Source organism: Coturnix japonica, chromosome 4 (assembly GCF_001577835.2).
Source record: "Coturnix japonica isolate 7356 chromosome 4, Coturnix japonica 2.1, whole genome shotgun sequence".
Lineage (NCBI taxonomy): Eukaryota > Metazoa > Chordata > Aves > Galliformes > Phasianidae > Coturnix > Coturnix japonica.
Window position 1 is genome coordinate 47,727,709 of NC_029519.1, and position 22,302 is coordinate 47,750,010.

Here is a 22,302-nt window from a genome sequence, read left to right on the forward strand (position 1 = left end):
GCACAGTCTTTCCTTTGCCAATATAGTCTTAGGTTTTATTCCAAACGCATGTGTGCATCAAAAGCATTGACAGATCCTGCCATTCAGTATGGCTCGGTTCCACCCATCCAGACTTAGACCTATGTGTGGTTTACAGGAAATCCGTCCCAGATTTGTATTTACTAACAAGCAAATGAGGATTTTTCTCATCTGAAGATACCATCACCTGGAGAAGTGGGAGTGGCAACTGCAAGCATTATGCTGGGAAAAGCAACAGCGTTTTATCTCTTGGTCATAAATATAAACCAAGCAATATGCATCACTCTGGGAATAAAGCAAGGCTTACCAGGCTACCTACTAAATAGGCTACTCCTATGAGTGAAAAAGGTGAGAAATCACTGCAGCTAGGAAGGAAAATTGCTTTCAGGGCAGATCAGAAGTAACTTGATAAACGCTAATCAGGACACCCGTGCCACCCACACACTTCATAAGGCCAGTAAATCCAACTGTGTGATGTGAGAACAGAATTGTACCCCAGGTTTCTTGAAGTACCACCATGACTGGGACAAAAGTGCTCCAGCTGGAAGAAAGCCAACATTTCTTCAGGATTCCTGAGCATCCCGAGGTAATTTTAGCAGAAAAAGAATCACAGAAGTATCAGCAGGTCCTGAACATTCCTCCAGGACAAAAAGAAAAAAGAAATCTATTACTTCTTATAAGTCCATTAAAACATTTCATATAGCCCCTTTAATCCCTCTTAACAGATTTGTTTTATCACAGAGAGAGGAGCTAATCCTCTTCCACCTGTCTTTATGATATGGAACCATAAACAAGAGCAAGTACTTTTCATTTGTTAAGCATTATCCCCCCCTGGATAACACTATCATCTACCCTAGAATTAGTATAACGCAGCTATCTTTAGCCATACACCTGAACTGACAAATTTTCACCCTAACAATATATTCCTGCAGCAAGGAGCATGGAAATTTAACATGCTTCCCAAACCCATCTCTTACCACAGTTTTCAAGGTGCTAAGCAAACGCAGACCTGAATCCCAGCCTGCAGAAGCTTCCTTTTTTCCCTTCTTTGCAGACTTGACATGAGACATTTCAGCACTCAGCTGCATGCAACCAGATGGCCAGCTTGTTCAAATCCATCAGTGACCTATACAATTAGGTTAGTAGGTCAGCTGAACCTCTTGCCTAATTACACATATGTCCAATCCTTTTACACACCAAGTTCCTTTTTTTTTTTTTTTTTTTTCCCTTTCCTCCAAAATAAAAGCTATCTGCAAATGGTTAAGAAATCATTATCATTTACATTGTAATGAAATCATTATCATTTACATTGTAACAGCAACTGGACCTCTGACAGTCTGACCTGTGGAAAGTAACCCGAGCAACTCACTGACAAACACTGAAGAATTCAGTCTTCCAGTCATCAAAATTCCCATTAACATTCAGTACGCCTGTTCAGCTCCCTACATGACACCGTATTGAACATTCTAGTTACTGTACTGTAGAAAGTAGAACTGACCATAATGACTGACTACTTTGAGCAAAGTTAAAATAGCTTCTGTCTCTCAAGTCATGGAGGCTCACTTCACGCATCTGTCAGCTTGCTTAACCCCACCACCACCGGAAGGACATCCACTTGCTCTCAAGTGACCCTAATAGGTTCTACACCACAGAAATCTGCCCGAGAGGATCACATCCACTTCTATACATTAAGGCTATCTGAAGGACCCAAGAATAAATTCAAATATAGATGTACATCAAATATAAAAGATACAATATCCACAACAACATGTTACTTCCATTGCCTCAACGCTGCCTTCTCTAGGGTTCACAGCACTTAGAGTCACAATTAAGACATACAGCAAACAGTCATCTTCTGAATCTGCATAGATCAAATGTTCCTCCTAAGAAACTGCAAATCCCCACTTTGGATACTTGGCTGGAAAAGAGAAGCAGAGACCAAGAATGTATGTTTTTTTCCCCTCAAAGAGGAAGAACCACCAGCACCGTTCCAAGCAAACTTACTCAACGCAGAGCTGGATTGTATCCAGTTATAGAGATGTATTTGGCCCAGTATTTCTGATGGTCACCACACAGTCTTAAAAACAGTCTTATCTGACCAACAGTGACTGTTTGACAAGGATTTCATTGTCTCCCGAGGGCTGTTTGCAGCTGCCACTGTTGGAGAAGTATTAGTGATAAGGAAGTAGTTCAAAGTGAGTCACTTACTCCTCAGAAATATTCTTCTCTTGGCTTTGCTCCATCCTAAGAAGCAATCTTGGAAAGCAGATTAACATCCACACTGCCATCCCACAGGCTTCCTCACCTGTAAGTTCTGTCACACGTACATGCAGCACTACCAAATGTACTCTGCAAAGCAAGTGGCTTCTTAGACGCACCCATATTACAATTTCATCATATACCTTGCAGAAATTATACAAGCCATTCAATAAAGAGCACAACTTTTAGTCAGACACTGGATTGAGTTTGATGGAGTTGCTACAAAAGCCCAGCTTACTCAAATCATCAGCATACTGGGAGATACAACAGCTCCAGTACATCAATTCAAAGCAGCAAGACTTCAAAACGCAGCGCGACATCTGTCAGATTATTACCGTGGTCCTGAAGTGGAGTTTCTCTAGAACCACTTACTCCGAATACCACATGAAATTACATCCCTTTAATAAACTTCTTCCTTTAAAAGAATCATGAGGTTAGCCTTGACCCACGTGGACAGAAGAAAGAGGTTTCCCCATTCACTCTTAATGAAAAGCTTTTTTGTTGAAAATGTGTTAAATGGCCACAAACAGCCGTGACACTTGGGTCACCCTTAAGAGCCTTTCATTTGAAGACAAGGTAGATTCAGTTGACATCAGCAAAACGTATGGGAAAAGAACCAAGCAAGCCACACACATACGTACACTCGCATATGCACACACAACCTTCAAAGCTAGCAAAGTGCAGAAACACAAATGTTGTTTTATATCCTGCCTCTTGGTTTTTATTAAGAATTGAGCTCAATAGGTTCATTGCTTCAACTGACATACAATTTAACCAGCCAAGAAGTTCCATGTAGGAAAATTTAAAGTACTTTCACATGTTAATTTGGAATTCTTTAAAAAAAAAAAGAACAACAACAACAACAAAAAAACAAAACAAAAAGGAAAAACCTTTAAGTTATGGTTTCCTCCTTCACAAATATCCGCCCAAACGCTGTTAAATAAACAGGGCCTGTATCTCCTGGCACCGCTAAGCACAATGCATACATCCAATTGCAAGAACTTGCTTGACAAATAGTTAGCAGACTCAAAATTAGGTAAACTAAAGTAGAGCACAGACTAGTGGTTTTGAAGTATCAACAGGGAGTTCCTCGCTACCTGATATCCAACCAGGAGAGAAAAATAAACCTCAAGAACCCAGAATATGCACGAGTAGCTCACAACTTCTCACTGTAACAAAAGAATTCGAGAGCCATTTTCATTAATTAATATATTTTCTGCATTATAGTTAACATATGTACTTTCTTCGCGTCATCCTTATTTCGTTAAGTATTGATATTTTGTTATATTCAGACATGAGTACATTTTCAAAGTCTTTTTTGCAATAAATATCATAAAATAATAGAGATTCACATAATAAATATTCTTTACAATAAAAAAAGTTTTAACAGACTTTTGTCTTAAAAATAGTTGGGATTCAACTTTGTGTTTTATACATAAAATATACAAAAAAAGGACCACAATTTGTGGCTAAGGCAATAAAACAGGGAACAGAATAAAATTATAAAGTACAGAGCAGAGCTAAAAAAAAAAAATAAACCACTAAACAAGAGAATGACGAGAAACATTAAAGACTCGAGAACATTTAGGTGACTCAATGACACCTGAAGGCTGTCTGGGTACATGAACACCACCAACTTTAATATCGGCGTGATACTGATGGACTAAAACAACAACAGGAGGAGGGTGGAGTGAGCAATATCCTTCAAAGATTTGACAGCTAGAGGAAAACGAGTACGGTCGCAGCCATAATGTCTCCAATATGAAGATCTACATAGCGTAGCAAAAACTGAAGTCGTGTTAAGAAAAAAACAAAGCAATAGGAGCAATTGGCCAACTCTCAGGACTGAGAATATCGTAGAAGTTAAAAGAGGAGGAAAACAAACAAGCCAAAAAAGCAGGCTGCTTACTAAGGAATCAGGCCTTTAGTTTGGTAGAGCCTTACATCCCTTTCCGGAAAGAATACAGACAAGAAGTTATTTCACAATCCAGCTCACTCATGAGAGTTATTCCTTGGAGGTACCCAAGGGGGTTAGAGGGGAAAAAAAAAAACATAGCTGAGAATGAAAAACATCTTTGGGAAGATATTCAGAACAAGAAGCTGCAAGAGCCAAATGAGCCCTCACTGTCTCTTTCAGGAGTGGTTCAGTTACAGACTCAGAAGACTCTGCCAAAGTGGGTGGCAGACGCAGATACCAAGTCCACACTTACCAAAGAGCAGCAAATGACTATACGTAAAACACTCCACACTCGGTTGACTCAATTAGAGGAGAAGAACAAAGATTCAAAGGGAATAATTTGTGTATGTGAAGCAGGGCAAGGGGGTGGGGGTGAAAGAAAGCAGCCCCCCTACACACCCCTAAAGGGGGGGAGGGAAGAAAAAAAATATATATATATATTTATATATATCAGCTACAACCTGAAAAATCAAACGTTGGAGGAAGTAAACCTCCCTCCAAAAATCATGATGGCTTGCCCTGACCCCGAGAGGGGCAGCTCTCCAGTTTACAATAGACAGTGTTGGAGTTCTTGCATCGGCAGCCCGGACGATTGATGCGGTCGTAACACCCTCGACACAGTTTTAGGCATCCTTTTGCAGGAGGGTAACAGAGCAAGCAAGGCAAAAACAAGGACATGGCTCCCATGCACAGGTACCTAGAACAGCAATGTGACTGGGAGCAAGAGCAGGGATTATCCGCGTATGAGTCCCCTTCATCGTCGTTAGAACAGTGGTAGAAGATCCCTTTGACCAGACACATGCAGGTGCCATACTCCACCATGCTCTCCGCGGAGCACAAGCACTGCCGGTTGCAGGCCAAGCAAGAAGGCAAGGCCCTCGGGGCTGTGCATTCACCACATTTGCACTTGCCACACTGTTCGCAGATAAACTTGTGCTGTGTCAAGTCCTCTTTCAAAGGACCCTTCAGATCATCTACAATCAACGACGACTGCTTGGGTTGCGTCTGGATTGTCCGCTCGGACCTGTGGCCTGAACCCGGCCACGATGGAGGCGACCGTCCCAACAGCCCTTGCTCCGAAGAAGCACTGCTGTTGCTCCCAGAGCTGGCCGCGCTCCCCGTGCTGGTTGATCTGCTCAAAACAGGAACCCTCGCATTATGCTGATGTGCCACGTGCCCCACGTGGTTGGGTCTGTGTTCGTAATTGTTATTCACATTAATCGGTATGATTTCATGAGTCCTTTCGTGCTTCTCTTGCCTCGGTGCTGTCCGCGGGCCAGACTTTTTCACCACAGATGGACCTTCAGTGTAATCATTGCTGCCACGGATCGCCTTGATCTGGTCCAGTGACAAGATAGCCGCAGGCTGGCTCTCCCGCTCGTACTCCAGCCGCTGCCGGCTGTCCAGAGAGGGCTGCTGAATCACCACCAGCGAACCACCACTGCCGTGCTGGCTTTGGGGCTCCATCTGTAGTGATCTCTACTTCTGGCATTCAGCAGGAACCTGGCATGCATCTGAAATCCTAGAATAATAACAAGAAGACAGGAGGTATAAATAAACACCGCTTGTGTACATATATACACGCATACACAAGATCAAGCACAAAAGAGGAACAAAGAACAGGATACCGTCTGAAAATAAAATTGCTATAGCAAACCACAAATTGCCCAAGCCACCTGGTGCCGATCTCTTTCAGCAGGGGATTACAGCAACGCTGAGGATCTGGCCAAAGTCCAGCAGTGAGGAAAGCCCGGGCATGGCATCATAGGTGAGGAATGCTGGAGGAGACCCCTCGCCATTCAAATGAAAACTCAGAAAGAAAATAACTATAAAAATCACTATTAACCTGTGCGCTCACTTGGCAAGCCGTACAAGTGCGTGCTTCTCGTGTGCTACCGAACTCGGGGTCTAATTAGCAACAGCAGTTCTGCCTGCCCCCAGAACTAAGCTGGACATGGGAACAAGCACTGTCAGGTCAGCGCTCTGCTGGTAGAATGAAGAGCATGCACTGTCCTCCCTTTTCTGCCTGGGTCTGCAGCACCAGAGAGCTGCAGAGATCCGCACTCCATCACATTTGGGTACGGCTCCTTCTGGAAGTGAGGTGTGTGCACAGCGGAGCCTCAAACACAGTCAGGTGGACAAAGCATTTCCTATAGGATGGAAACTTGACATCCAAACCTTACAAAGACAAAAGTGTGCAAATAGAAGCCAGCTTCAGGTCATCTCTCACCAAAGGGCAGAGCATGAATATGGATATAGAATGAGACAAGCTAAGTGTCTTAGCTAATCTAAGCTATAACAAAGTTCTTTACTGAGTCTCTAGTTAAAATGGATGAGCAGATCCCTTCTCATGAGATAAACCAACTGAAAGCTTCCCATGCACAACCCTCACGGTTTATCTTTCAACTACTGACCTAAGACTGCAAACACTGACCAAGAAAACTGCAGTGACAGCCCTGCACCCGTATAAAAGCTGCACACGAGACCCACGGAACGGCTGCCGCTCTAATACATAAAGCAAAGCAAATAAACTGTTCTCCCTTCAAAGACAGCCCAGAACAACTCGCTCCCCTTCCACCCCTGCGAGATGTGCACACCAGGGCAGACAGACGAGCACCGGGACACGCTGCAGCCCCGGCACTGAGCAGGTCCCGCAGCACAGCACGGGGCAGGCAGCTCACTGCAGCAGGTGGGGACGCATCTCTGCTGCCGACCGCTCACAGAAGCGATACCCGCTCATAAGGATGCAAAAGTCCCCGCGCTCACCTGCCCGGCGAAGATCGCAATTCCCATTTAGGGTCAGTAGATGAAGGTAAAACCAAACGAAACGGCTCCAACGCAGCTGCGCTCTTTGCGCTTCATCGCACACCACGAGCCGCGCTCTTGCCGAGCGCAGAACGCGAACCCGCGACACGCACCGAGTGTAAACGGAGGCGAGAAGAGCGAGACGCACACGCAGCCCAGGCGGCCCGGAGCGAGATCCCGGGGGAGAGACACGCGATCCGCTCAGGAAACGCGACAGCCTCCGCTGCCACCTCGGGGGGACGCGGACTGACAGCACCAGCTGCGGGCCGGGAGCGGAGAGAACGGCGAGAAAGAAGGTCAAACTGCGGCGTCGGAAGCGGCTGCCCCCCCCCGCCCCCGGCCGGGAGCACCGAGTAACAGAACGCACGCGGGGCGAGAGCGCGGCGCTGCCCCCTCCCATCCCATCCCATCCCATCCCATCCCGTCCCATCCCGTCCCATCCCATCCCGTCCCATCCCCGCCCCGCGGAGCTCGGGCGGCCCCGGGCGGGCGGTGCGCGGCGCCCTCTGCGAGCGGAGCGAGGAGGAAGGAAGAGGAGGGGAATTAAAAGAGGGAAAAAAAAAAAGTTATGAATGAAAACAAGGGCTGCCCCCCCTTCTGCGGGGGGAGGGCGCAGCCCGAGGTCGCTGCCGCCTCACGAGGGCGGACTTCCCGGCGTTTAAAGCGGCAGCGCCGTACGGGGATTCCCCGCCGCCGGCTCCGGGGCCTCGCGCAGCCCCTCCGGGCGGCGGCCGGCCGCTCCTTCTGGGGGCGCCTCGTTCCCGTCCCGAGGGCTCAGCCCGGCTTCCCGCCCCACGGGCTCCGCGGTCGCTCCGCCCGTCCCGCTCCCCGCCGTCGGCGGCCGCTTTCCCCGCTCCCGGCGGTGCAGCGGGATGCGGAGGGGGCGCGCTCGGAGCGTGTGCCCGTGCCCGGCGGCACCTGCTCGGCTCCCGGCGCGTGCGTGCCGCACGCCCCCGCCTCCAGCTCCCCGCGGCTCCGACCGCGGTTCCTAACGCGCTGCGAGCCGCGCGGCTCGGATCGCCCCCTCGGGCGGAGCGCGGAGCCGCTTCGGGCAGCTCCCCCGTCGGCCGCTCCGCTCCGCTCGGCTCGGCCGTCCCGGCGCCGAGAAAAGCCCTTGGCGTGCGCTGCGCTCCGGCCGCGCTCTCCGAGCCGCCCCTCGCAGAGGCCGGGACGCGGCGTTCCGGCTCTTCCTCCGCCGTTTCGGAGCTCATTCCCCGCTCCGCACGCGGTCGCTGCAGACGGGCGCCGTGCAGCGCAGCGCGGTTCTCGCCGCGGCTCCGTATCGCCGCGCGCTGCCATGTGCCGCTGCCGGACGCTGACACGCTCCGAGCTCGCCCGCACCCCCTGCGCCGCCGCCCCCCGGCACCTGCCCCGTCTCGGCGCGGCCGGTCTCACCTGAGGGCTCGTTGGCAGCCCGCTTCCCGAGGCACATTGGCGGCCGCGGCGCGGGGTCCAGCCCGGGCAGTGCAGGCAGCCGCGCGCCGCTCCGCGCCCTCCCGGTCCCGCCGCCGTGCCGGAGTGAGGGCGGCCGCGCTCCGCCGCCTTTCAGCGCGCAGCCCCCGCCCGCCGCCCGGCCGCGCCCCCGTGATGTCAATGTGTCACCGCGCGGCGCCCCCGAAATCCCGGAGTGGACTCTCCCGCGCCCTCCCGGGAGCCGCTCCCGCCGCTCCAGCCGAGGTCACGGCCGCCGGCCTCCCGCCTCCTTCCTCCCCTCCCTCCCTCCTTCCTTCCCTTCTTCCCTCCCTCCCTCCCGCCGCGGCCATCGGCACGGCCCGGGGCGGGGCGGCTCCTCTCGGCACGGCCCCGGCCCGGAGCCTCCCGGCACGTGCTGATGCCGCCCGCCCGCCCCGCCCGCAGCTTCGGGTGGCAGCGCCGCCCGGCCGGCAGGGGGCGCCCTGCGGGAGGGGACTGCACCGGCACAGGGGGGTCCGGAGCTTCGTGTCCCGCTGCGATCCTTCAGCCGAGGGCTTTAGAAAGCGTTGGGCTTGTAATACGGTGCCCTCGTTACCCATCCACTGGATGGCAAACTGCCCTTTGCGGGTACTGAAGCACTGAGGGCTCACTGCCCTACCAGGCCTGGCTCTGCAGATGTCCATGGGAAGTCTGTCACCTTTCCTACCGTGATGATGGAGAAGGTGCAACAATGCCTTCAAAGCCATCGTCACCATGGCTGAAAGCTCTCTCTGATATATGCTACTTGAGTAACTACGGAGCATTAAAAAGCAACTACACATGGAAAAATCAGGTTGGAAAAAACTTCTAAGGTCATCGAGTCCAACCATTAACCCATCCCCACCATACCCACTGACCATGTCCCTCAGTGCCAGGTCCACGTGGTCCTTGAACATCTCTAGGGATGGTGATTCCATCACATCTCTGTGAGAAAAAGAAATGACAGAAAAAGAAATCAACATTTGGAGAGTTATAAACAGTAAAGCAACATACTGGGATGTGTGAGACTGTTAATGCCTGGCTGAACACCCCTGAAGTCTCCAGCCTGAAGAACTTCAGTCAGCTTTCTTCAGTCTTTCTCAGGAGATTCTGCCTCATTTTGTCCCAAAGCAAAAAATAAACCACATTAGGAATACCCAAAGCAGCTTAGAAAAAAGCTTCACCCAAAAGCAAACCATTGTTACAGTGCCAGTACAAAGGGATTCTGCTGTCGCTTCTTCTGTCTGCCCAGACCACACACTCGTGGTGCACTTATATTGCATTAATCTTTACTAGGCCAGTGACATCAGCATGACAATCTTAGGTGCTGCCATAAAAACAGGCCAGCTCATAGCTGATACTGCTAGGGGAGTTAAGCAATGTGACTGCCCACCCAAACCGTGCTCACACCACCGCGAGCAGAAAGCAAGAAGCTATTTTCAACGAACCCCATCTCTGTGGGCCAGTGCGCTGCATTTTAGATGTCTTTCAGTTGCCTTGAATAAAGACAGAAACAGCATTTCTGTAGGTTGTGCTCCACACAGTAATTCTCATAGCAACATTGACTGGGGGAGCATCAGAGGCAGCAGGAGGCAAACTGCAGACAGACTGCAGGTAACTGCGCTGCTGGGGCCATACAGCCAAGTATACTGCACCTAGCAACCAGCTGTCTTCTCTTAGGAGGCAGAGTGCTTTTTTCTTCCCTAGGAAACTGCAATAACAACATTGCTAAACACCTTTACTTCGCATACATCGCTAGAGCAGGTACAACCCTAAAAAGCTATGCCAAGCGTAACAGCTTGAGTTTAGACATACAATACTGGGCTTAAATGGGTCACTAAAATAATCAAGCATACTGGCAACGGTCTACTATCGCTTGGCACCAGAATTAACACTTCATCGAAACAAGGCAGAACCCTCCAGTTATATCAGGAAGGTTCTCCACACACTCGAGCAAACACGCCTGCATCTCCTGCAAGTCACCTCAGATTTTTCTTGGAAGTGATAGCAGTAAAAAGCTTTCGTTAGAAAATGGAGAGCTTAGAATTCTGGAGAATAAGTTGGCAGCTTGGAAGAAGAGTGACACACCTTATGACTACATCCTGGCACAGCCTTGCTTTGAGGATTGACAGACAGACAGACGGGAATCCAAGCTGTCCTGCAGGGAGCCTCTCTCTTCTACTGACAATAAAAGGAGTCAAGAGAGACCAGCCCTCTATGCACAGAGTTAATCCTCACGACAAACCTCTGAGAATTAGGTTCAAGAGACTGAATGATTGCTGATAGTCATGATTCAGCCCCTATTTCCACTTTCACTTGCAGGATCACTGCAGATAATCTCCTCATTCTGCACTCTTGTAGTGCTTCTCCCTCGGAGTAGATGGCTCATTTTTGTTTGTTTGTTTGTATATTTATTTTTCCTAATCCACACCCAAAAGCAACTTTTCTAATTCACTTGATTGACCTTCATTGATCGTGAACCACAGCTCTGTAAAGGTGAACTGTGATCCTCCCTCTAGCTGTAATGAGCAACAGCGCTTCCATCCCACCTAGGGGTACCCTTATATTTCCCCCTAAGCAACATCTCGTATCCCATGCTAAGGCAAACATCCCAGCATAGGAGAGGGATGCATTCTCAGACCCACACATCAGCACCTCATGCCTCCTCCTCAGTGGTATGAGGTTGCTTCATCTATAAAAAGCAAAAGCCGTCCCATCTATCCTCACACGGTGTCATTTCAGACAAAACAGGTGTCCAACAGCCTATGCTTGAAGAATTCAATATTTACTGTTCCCATCACTCATCTTCTTTGGTGATAAGTATCTTAAGCCAATACGGCTTTGAGGAAACTCAGCAGAGAAAGTGTTTATCTTTGCACAAGTTATTTGTCAGTCACCTACAAACCTTCACAGCTGTAACAACAATTAGAAAGTTATACAGGAATTTAAAAGCAATTAAAAAAACAACAATGCAGATTAGCATCTAAAGCCAGATACAATTAGAAGCAAAACTGCTGTGCCAGCCTCCTTACCTGGAGAACGTGTAAGTCATGCATTCAACCCGTGCTGTGTGGCAAGAAGCTTGCAGAGGCCGTAAGGAACAGCTGGGCTCTGCAGCTCCAAGGCCTCAGCATGTTAGAAAGTCTGACTTTGCACAAGGAGGTACTGTGCAGATATCAGCGCTGGGAAGCTCAGGACCCACGGTGTGCTCAGAGAACCTCTGAAATGCAGTGCAGGGAAACCGTGTGTTCTTTAGGAGAAGAACCACCGGCACTGTGAATTCTTAATTCTTTAGTAGGTCTACATGCACACATACATGAACACACCTTTGTACATAAATAACTACAATAACTGTTGAACGCTGCTTGTTATTGGAGGTTTTACCCATCAGCTCGTTGGAAATCTCAGCAGCCCTGTCTGAAGCATGGCACGATACAAAGATGTTCCGAAGAGCTGAAGTGAAAACCATACCTGCCGTAGTGGAGGCACACCTTGAAAGACACAGTGAGCCACTCCAGGGTAGGAAAGAGAAAGTGAAGGAGGTTGTGAGGTTGCGTTTCCGATCACGCTTTCTGCTAGACAGGTTGACCTTTATCTGAGATCAAAGGGACCAGCGGCTGGGGATTTCTCCAGCTACCGTGCAGAGAGTGTTCTCAGAGCTGTGTGAAGAAGCGCAGCCACGTACAGCCACTGCTCTGTGCCGTCAGCGCATGGGCTGGGGGCAGGCACACAGGAAATTCTCAGTTGCGAATACAATCTCGACTTTTCTCTTTAGAAGATAACATCAGTTTTTCTTAGAGGCAGATAGTACGAGGCAGCAGCCAGGCAAACCTCCGAGAACAAAGGACTGAACCTCAACTTGAACCTGCTTTGTGAGCACGTGAACACTGAATCAAAGTGCAGGGGGAAGTGCTGCAGAGCGAGGGGTTTGCTGCATGCCCACGTTTAGCGCCAGTCGGAGAGAAAGAAAATCCAAAGGTGCAGTAAGTTTGGCTTGGCAACGTGCGGCCCTTCCCATCTCTTGCACCAAATGAGACAAAGCAGTGTTTTCTGTGCATATTTCTCCCAGCCTCAGTCAGCAGTTGTGTGCTGGGGTTAGGGATACCTCCTAGCTATTTCTAAATCACTGAAAACTATGTTTTGTAAATTAGGTTCACTGAGAAACACTGGGGTAGGCTGCAACTCAGGTAGCACCTATATCATTTTTTAGCCTTCCCCTGTGGTAGTTTGTAGGGCTGCCTTGCTTTTGCTGTGAAGAATTAGCAAAGTAACATTTGCTGCCAAAAATGCAACTGAAGACAAGCAGCACTGAAGAAAAGTGGTAGGAATGACAGCACATCTGCAGAGACACCTAACAAGAAGCAAAACAGTTTGCTCTTCAAAGTACTAAGGCACAGCATGTCTGTTCACTGCTTGCTATTTGCTTGCCCTGTAGGGAACTGATACGTTCACTTTTCCCCTTCAGAAAGTCACATTTATTCTTTCTGTTCAGTTTCTTTCTCTCTCGGAGGACTGCCTCTTAAGACCTCGTGTTTAGCTGCTGCGTTCATTGCCTGGCCTTACACAAGATGATTCAGTGCAAGGAGGAAACCTGGGTAATTTAATTTCTGTAGCCGTATGAGTTTAAGTAGTTCCTTAAGCCTGCTTTTCCTTTTCTCTTGCTTTCTCCTACAGCTGAGTTAGGTAACAAACAGGTAGAGCTACAAAGCTTCTCACAGAGGGATTAAGCGCTGTAGATCTAGCTGCGTAAGTATGTGCTGAGAGCTGACTGAAAGGAGGTGGCTGTTTTAATTATAGCTGATAAAATACTAGCCAGAGGAAATCCACCATGACTGAATAATAGCCTTGCTCTTCAAAAACAACCGAGGAACAAACCTTTCCCATTTCTGTTCAAGAAGTGGCCACTCCCTGGGTGTGGACTGTATTATCACAGGAAGAGGGAAAGCTCTGTGCTAATTTAAAGACATTGCAGTGTGCGTGTTTTTATTAGCTCACCGCTTGTGGAAATTCGGCTATTGGTACCTCAGCACATCTCTAGGAATGCCGACTGTTTATCAGGTTGTGCAATCTGTCACTGCCCGTTGAAGGAGGTCTCAGGAGCAGCATTTCTAATTTGATGTGAAAATATACATGGAAACCTGAGACTGCTTTTAGCAAGAATGATGGGGCTGGCCCAATGAACACAATCTCTTTTGTTGTTCTCGAGAACAGTGTGTCAACAACTAAGTTCAGATTCCCTCTGCAGCTTCAACAGCTTCTGTAGGGAAGCTGTAACTTATGTCTATGTCACATTCTTGGTTCTGCCTTACCAGCTGAAAGCTATTTCAATGAGATTTTAAGATACAGCCTTCAGTTCCCTGGAATGCAAGAAGGGAGGAAGTTGATCCACAGATCCCTCAGAAGTTTGTACTGAGAGATGGGTTTTCTTTCACTGACACTTCTCCCTCTGCACCTTACTACTGGTAATTGTGCCTTTGAAAATGCATATCTGGAGAACCAACTCTCACATAGACACGGCACTGTCTGCAGAAGACAGACATCTATGCATAAACACATACACACACATATATATACATACACACACACACACATACATATATATACATATATATATATACATATATACATATATATATACATACATATATATACATACACACACACACACATACATATATATACATATATATATATACATATATACATATATATATACATACATATATATACATACACACATCTATACATAAACACATACATATTCATCTATACATAAATATTAACCCTCAAGGGCTTTTGTTTCGAAAAGGTCAGATTTCTCTTGCTGAAAGTGACTTGACAATAAAGAACACATCACTGCACATATGGCAGCGTTGCTGATGGAAAACCTCTCGTTTCCATTGCAGCGGGAGGCAGGACAGGGATGACATGGGAACTGTGCTGCTCAGTTTGTGCATGGACTGATACAAAAGTCTGTGCGTAAAGACCACATCTCCTATTGAGACATAACTCTTTGCATCATCTCAAAGCCTAATTAGGATCTCGTACCTACTTCTTCCCAAGTTCAGGAAGCTGAAGCTCATTGGTTTTGAAAGTTATTCAGAAAATGGAGTAATAATCTTCTGAAACACTACAGTGGTCAGCACTACCACAAAATGAACATTTTTGGACCACTGCTATAATACTTAAGTATTCACATGGCTGTTGCTTTACTGTTGCTTACAGCTGTTTGCGCATGGAATAATCGAGCCCCAGAGAAAGATCTGAATAAGTAGAAAAATATGAATTGTGCCCAGCTGAATGATTAAGAACTTCATCCAATGGAAGAAATGAAAAATACAGAATGCATTCCCTTTTCCAGCATTCTTACTGAGCATGTTCCCACTGGTTCTTGTCTTAGCTTAGAAATGTGGACATCACTGCCTGACTGAACTCAGAGTTCACAGTTATTTCCTGTCCTGTTGTTAAGTAAATAAAGGGAAAAAAAAACCAACCCAGCTCCCTGGTGGGCTCCACTCTGTTATGCACAGCAAACCAGCCAGAGACCTCAGAGTATTCAATAAGGTCTTCAGCTTCAGCACATATCGGGGTCAACTGCTGATTATATCTGTATCTCTCAAAGTTCTGAGATAGCTCCCATTGCCAGGAGTAGATTTCTGCGCTGCAGAGGATAATTATGAAAACATCAGTCTGTTAGAACTTAAACATCACTCTTTTCCTATAGCTAAGATTGCTTATCTGATGCTTCTCCAAATGCCTCATTAAAAATAAACAAATAAATAAATAAACAAAGGCCTATCATATTCTTGTATATATAAAAGATATGGTTTTCTACATATTGCTACCGTATTCTGAGCTTTTGATGCTAGTACGGTACAGATTGCCCACTGGGACCTTCAAAAGACAGTGGTTTTATCACATAAATGGATGGGGAAAAAAGCATGAAAAGTAAACAGAAAGCAAACATTTCAGAGCTGGATTGGTGTCAAGAATTAAAACTATTTACCATTCGTTTCTAAACATAACACACACACAGAAAAAGAATAATCATTTGAGCCAACTGCAATTACTCCCATAGACTCATCAGCTCCTGCTGACTTAATTTTGCTGGGTGCCAACTGCTTTAAAAATAAATAAAATCTCAGCTCTTCTTAGAAAACCAAAGAATCAATTGCTTAGGAGTCTTTCCTAAGGTAGGCAGGGAGATTTAACCTCCTGGGGCAGACCTTGAAAACACTGACTTATACAAGAATTTATGAAACATACCACCAAAGCACTAAGTGGTACCAAGTAAATTCTGTGGCAGTTATCATTCTCAATTGGATTAAATTACTAATATTACAATGACAATGATCTTCATAGCGATCAGTTTAAAAATGGGCATTCAAAAATGTTTCAGAAATGTTTCAAGTATGCAAAATAATTATTTATATAATATATAATATAAATCACCTGCAGGGATTTATACCAACCTCTGGATATGATATCCTTATCACATCAAAGAAGAAGCATTCTAAAAGGAGCATGGATACACAAGAAATAAGACCTTGAAGCCAGTCTTCCACTCTGGGGTAAGACTGAAAAGTCAAACTGGCAAACAGAGATATGTCAATAAAAGCCTATTTAATCTCAAGTGCATTTGTAGGTTCCTTGCCAACTGCTGCTTGGAAACCCTGCCTGCAGCAGGAGGGTTGGAACTAGATTGCTTTGACATCTCTTCCATCTCATGCCATTCTGTGATTCTATAGCTTTTGGAGTTCTCAGTGCTGTGGACATTACCGATATTAAATGCATTTTTAATACTGGTAAAAACATGTCATATTGCCTCTCTGAATGGTAAAATCAGTGGACAAAGCTTTAGCTATTTAAAGCCAGTCAGATTTAAATGCCAGTCTAGTGGGTCCTGAAGCAGGTCCATAATACAGAGCAAGACCCACAGCTTAGGAAACCTCATGGACGTTTAGAGCTAACACGATAGGCACGTTGTTTTGTCTTGTTCCCAATAGATTTCCTGACAAAGATAATTACCCAAATGTGAACCTCTGAGGAAAACAAAAGAGAGCTTTTCGTGAAGTATTTTACAGTTGTAAGCACGAGCCAATTCTTACAACATTCAATACACACTCATTGTTTTCAATGGAAAGTTGGATTGTGCCCTATTTTTGCAAAACCAAATGCAGTATAATTTTTTTTCAATGTACTTTTACACAATTTGCTCTCTCCAAAGAGGACCTGATACGTTTATCAGAAGAATGGTTTGGTCATATGCAAATAAAAGTAGATGAGTCAAATCCTGACCGGACAACATCCTCATCCAGTTCCCCGTGGCACAGCTCTCCCCGTCTTTACAGGAAAGCACTCCTCAGTGACGGCTGGCGGATGTTACTGTGCTACATGTTCATTTGATGAAACACGCCATCTTTCAGATCACTTCCACATCACAAATACTTTCAGCACCGCTTTCTGCTCTGCTGAGCTGTGTCCGGGAAGACGATCCCTTCTGACAGCAGATGGAAAAGGAGGCAGAACAAGACAAGAGGAAAGGTGGAAAGGACAAAAACAAAAGATGATGAAAGCTCAGCAGAAGGAGTAGATCAATAATGTTGGACTTATCTTTTTGGCAGTAATGCACTAAGCTCTCGTTCCACATTTCACAAAGGAAGCATGAATAATTCCAGTACTGTCAGCACCTTTCCACCATGCTTCATACCACTGTGCTCCAAGAGGGGAGATAAGCCAACAGCTTCTAGGTATAAAAGAGGCAGGGACTGAGCTCCTGGACGATACCTCTGTGGTATGGTCCATGTACTGCGTTACTAGCAGTCATTAAATTCATCACTGCAACTGTAAGCAACACAGCAAACACAAATTGATAGGTACTGTATATGTAACCAACAGGCTCATAAACACACTTGGCTGTTCCCACAGCATTGCTGAGTCCAGCTGAGAGAAGTGAGAATGCTTTTGAGCACAATCTTCAAGAGCAATGCTTACTTAGGGAATTAATATACCTAGAAGCTTTTCAAAATGCCACTTAATGTCATAAGTGAAATGAGATTGCACTGGGAAGTCCACTGCCTGTGATAAGGCATTAGAAGTCACTTGCACAGAGGGCTTGTTTCACCAGTAGGCATTCCAAGGAGAGAGCCTCCATTACTACTTTCAGCACTCCATATCATAGCAAGACTTTAGTCAGACTACATTCTGTTCTAACTTCTTCTTTCACTGTTTCCCCACCCAGCTTCATACAAATTCTTACAAAGGTTATGTACAGACTTGTACAAAATTGAGACTGACACTGGCTGCTGGAGAGTTTCCCGGAGCAAGTTAAACAGAGATTATATAACATGTTAAATCTGTGTTGTTGTTGTTGTTGTTGTTTTAATACAGTTATTATAGTACTAGTTTCTTCTTCCTAGCTTAACCTTTCAACCACCCTTTCAAATAGTTGTGTTTTGTAGAGATTAAAAACCTGAGGTTATTATACACATCTTGTTTGCAGCTATTACGTAACACAGGGCAAATGAATTAAAAGTGGGGGGTCTTAGCAAGTTGCAACAACCATTATTTTCTTTCCATATATGCTACTGTGAAAGTCATGGGGAGTGGGAGGAAATCTTTCTTGTAGTTGATATAAAAGCAGAAGCACAAAGCTAGTACAGAACCTGACTTCTACTCTCTATTTTCTAATCAGAGATGTCAAAAGCTGCATCCATCTATCCATCCAGAGACCACTTGCTCCAGTGCATGCCAGATGAGAAGTCACAAGCTCCACAGGTTCTTAGCTCACTTCCAAACAGAATTCAAAACTTCTGCTTCATCTCAGCTGTTGTGTCTCCCGTGGTCCCCAAGATAACGTCATAGGATAAATTCAGCTTAAAATTACAGCGCACTAGTAACAGTAGAAGGTACTGGCTATTCCCAAAACGTCAAGCTAAAGAGTCCAATCCTGACAGAAACCATTTCAAGGTGTAGAGCGCATCTTTGTGCAAAGCCATCTCCAAGACACCAATCAAATAAACAGTTCCGAAAGCATACACAGAGCAAAGTAGGCCTCACTTCGTTCTGAAGGAATCCCCAGGAAAAACCCGGTTGCTTTTCTTGGATGTTCTTGAGAGTCACACACTTTCAGACAGCATGCAGTAACACGGAACTTTCTTTTTGAAATTAATCTATGGAGGTTTTTTCTTACAGCACTGGGGCTTTTCTTTTTTTTAGGACTAGGGTAAAACATGTCAGCTCTAAGGATGGGGGAAAAAAAAAGCCTAAGATTTACAAACACCCCTCTTCTCCAGCTGATGCTCACTTACAAGGTTGATTTTGTCATCACACCGTGCCAGCATCTTCCAGAATTCAGAATACATCATCTCGTGTTAACTTAAGATAGTCACTATGGATATGCCAGGGTGGATGCTTAAGTACAAACTGCCTACAACTTGTTTGGTCAGTGTGGCAGAGCTTGCCAGCAGGAATGGCCACAGGAACGGCCCAGGGCATTGCCTCAGTTTCTCCTGAAGCCATTAGCTCTGCTTCAGCCCCTATCAGTGCTGTTCTGGGACCTTACTCCTACTGTCTCACAGTTGAAAGTCAGCTGCATTCCCTTGTTTCACAGGGCCCAAGGTTCTAACCTCACATCTGCTTAGCATGTTATTTTCCACAAAGCAACCATCTCCTATCACATGATCTCAGGGGACAACCACGTAAACTTCCATGAAAAACAGCAGGGAGGTACAAAACGGCCCGCTGGAGGTACTGGATCCTTTTGATGGCTACAAATACTCGTAGGAAAATAAAACTTCTTTGAGCTTAATGATGTACTGTGGGCTTTTCTTCTCCATCTCATTGTTTTTTCATGTAGAGTTTAGAAATAAACAATGAGCACACTTAGAAGGAGGAAGTTTTCCACACATGCTTTCTATTAATTTTATTTCCTCCACAGATTTTCTCATAGTTTTACTCACCAACGTTTTCCTTCTGTTCTCATTGAGGAAAACAGGCAGAATTTCCCTCCTTTCCCCACTAGTTGCTACTAAATTTCTGGAAGATCCAGAAGACATTTCATTTTAACATTAAAAAAAAAAAAGAAAGAAAAAGGTTTTTGCAGCAGTGCTGACTGCTGCCAAATAATTATTTAATAATTATAATGAAATATTTCCAAGAGGAAAAAAATCTGTAAAAATACCATGATTTCATTCCATTATAGCCACAACAGGTACAAGCAATGCAAGGAAGTAACCCATAGTGCTGTACAGGTTGGCTGAGAAGGGGTTTTATTCTATTCTTTATTTACTCCAATGAAAAGATGACACTGGAAGATGACATCTGGGGACTGGCTCTCACCTCAGGGATAGAATTCCATGAAGGCCACCTCTCTGCACTACCCAGAGACTGTGAGACCAATGCAGAAGCCAGTGGGTTTGGCCTAGGACAGCTTAATCATGGAATGGCCTGGGTTGAAAAGGACCACAATCATCACCGAGTTTCAACCCCCTGCTATATATGCATGGCAGCCAACCACCAGACCAGGCTGCCCAGAGCCACATCCAGCCTGGCCTTGAATGCCTCCAGGGATGGGGCATCCACAACCTCCTTGGGCAACATGTTCCAGGGCATCACCACCCTCTGCGTGAAAAACTTCCTCCTAATCTCTAACCTAAACCTCCCCTGTCTCAGTTTAAAACCATTCCCCCTTGTCCTATCACTGTCCATCCTCATAAACAGCTGTTCCCCCTCCTGTTTAAACACTCCCTTCAAGTACTGGGAGGCTGCAATGAGGTCTCCTCAGAGCCTTCTTTTCTCCAAGCTAAACAAGCCCAGTTCCCTCAACCTTTCCTCACAGGAGAGCTGCTCCAGCCCTCTGATCATTTTAGCAGCTCTCCTCTGGACCCACTCTAAGAGCTCCACATCCTTCCTGTACTGGGGGCCCCAGGTCTGGACACAGTTGTGGTAGAGCTGGGTAGAGGGGGACAATCACTTCCCTCTCCCTGCTGGCCACCCCTTTTTTAATGCAGCCCAGGATGTAGCTGGATTTCCAGGCTGCAAGCTCACACTGCTGGCTCATGTCCAACTTAATCTTGGATTTGATTTTACTTTGAAAGAAAGAAAAAATGAATCATAATCTCAACTTAAGTATTTGAGAGTCAGGCTCCAGAAGCACATTTGCTAATCCAGCGCTGATAAGGTTAATGAGATCAAAGCCAGACCCCACTGAGTGTTTAACAGAGATGCTTCCTAACATGGGTCAGGGTGACTACAGCTGTGTGTCACAAACACACCGAAATCAGCATCAAGATGACACAGATCAGCCCTTGCTCTGATTACACTCGCTACTCCCACTTTCTGCCTCCCACCGACTCTCTCAGCCCCTATCTTTCCAAACTAAAATCAGTGAGTGTTTGATTTCAGGGCAGAAATTCATACAGTCATCTTCAAACATTGTGTCCGTCTCCTCTCCTCCCCAGCCCCCACTGTTAGGCAGTGAGGGCTCCTTGGGCTCTGCTTCAGGCACTTACCTTCTTATCCAGCAGGCAAACCAAAGTCCAATCCCTTCAATTCTGTGATTCGGCGAAAAACTCAGACCCTCAGCAGTCAAGTATGCAGGGAGCAGCTCTCCCACCATCTTCTTTTAAGTCTCCCCAGCAAGCACGGAGGGGCCTAACAAAGCTCTATGCAGCCAATTGTGTTATCAAGGCACTTGGCACTACCAGCTGACCCTCGATTGCTATTCATCCCTCGGGAAAATAAAACACCCTTTTGTAGTGAAAGTGTAACCGGTTACTATGATGCGTTACATTAACAAAAGCAGCTTTTTACCAAAATTACGGATGATGAAAGCCTGGATGTGGGCTCAGACCAAGGGAACCAGTTGTTTCTACATGTTTCAGACAGCTTAACCAAGATTTCCACGACACTAAGAAGAAAGAGGTGGATGAGTTATGTTACATGTTTGTACAAAAAACAGCAGTGAGTTCTGTAAACCAAATTTCAAGGATTTTCTGTCACAGAGATTTTTTGTGTGGCAGCATCCTGTGCACACCACCGTAATCTCAGTATTCATGGGATCTCTGGTATTTTTGTGCTTTGCTTGAAATCAACACAGAATTTTTTAATATGATTTTCTATTTTTACTTTTTCTTTTCTAGGGGTCCTGCTTATTAAAGAGCATAACCATCTGAAAGATAGAATCTGTAGGGTAGAAGGGTAGAGCTTGCTGATTTGGTGGTGAGGAAGCATGCCAGCACATTCAAGGTTGTATTTGTGTTCTAATCTACTTAAGCACCCCTTGGCCTTCACACCTGCAGCCCTGTTTAGGGATCCCTCACTCTCAAGGCAACAGCTCTCCATTAAAGCTGCGGTGCCCAGGTTTGGGCTGTGGCAGTGCAGCCAGGGGGACATTCACCTGAAAGGAGCCCAATGACTTTGGTCGCCTCACCTTACTGCACCCAACACATCCAGCTCCCAGCTAACACAGCAATCCAAACGCCACGGAGATGCCTCATGCATAACAACGTGAGGCCAAATAGACACAATTCACATCCTCAGCTTTGGGAAAGCTCACTGACAGAGAAGCTGCTTTCCATGGCATTAAGCAGAGAAGGCTGGACGGGAGCAGCTACCCTGTGTGAAACCTGAAGCACTCTCCAGCAGTGTAGAGAAAAGACATGACCTCATTGTTCCACAACCCAGATAATCCATTCCTGGATAAAGCGAGAGACAATGAGTATTTCACCTTGAAGGTTATCAAAGAGTTTGCCACTCTCCATGGAGGCGTTTGCTTCCCCAGACAGGGATGTGAGAACTTCTCTGTGTTAGTGAAAGAGACGAAGCCATCA

The 22,302-nt window shown here is 46.2% G+C and overlaps 1 protein-coding gene across 6 annotated transcripts; it reads right to left on the reverse strand.

Annotated features, from left to right (window-relative positions):
• Positions 1 to 2,972: 2,972 nt before the first annotated feature.
• SPRY1 (sprouty RTK signaling antagonist 1) lies at positions 2,973 to 21,099 on the reverse strand. Of its 6 annotated transcripts, XM_032444382.1 has the most exons (3): positions 20,983 to 21,099; positions 9,349 to 9,415; positions 2,973 to 5,756 (listed from the first exon to the last, which is right to left on the reverse strand). In XM_032444382.1, exon 3 carries the CDS (start codon positions 5,699 to 5,701, stop codon positions 4,739 to 4,741), a length of 963 nt encoding a protein of 320 aa, XP_032300273.1. In that variant the 5' UTR covers positions 5,702 to 5,756; positions 9,349 to 9,415; positions 20,983 to 21,099; the 3' UTR covers positions 2,973 to 4,738. The 6 variants fall into 6 exon arrangements, with proteins under 6 accessions (XP_032300273.1, XP_015717355.1, XP_032300275.1 ...); XM_015861869.2 differs by lacking the exons at positions 9,349 to 9,415; positions 20,983 to 21,099 and adding an exon at positions 8,435 to 8,550; XM_032444384.1 differs by lacking the exons at positions 9,349 to 9,415; positions 20,983 to 21,099 and adding an exon at positions 7,153 to 7,352.
• Between the last annotated feature and the right edge of the window lie 1,203 nt (positions 21,100 to 22,302).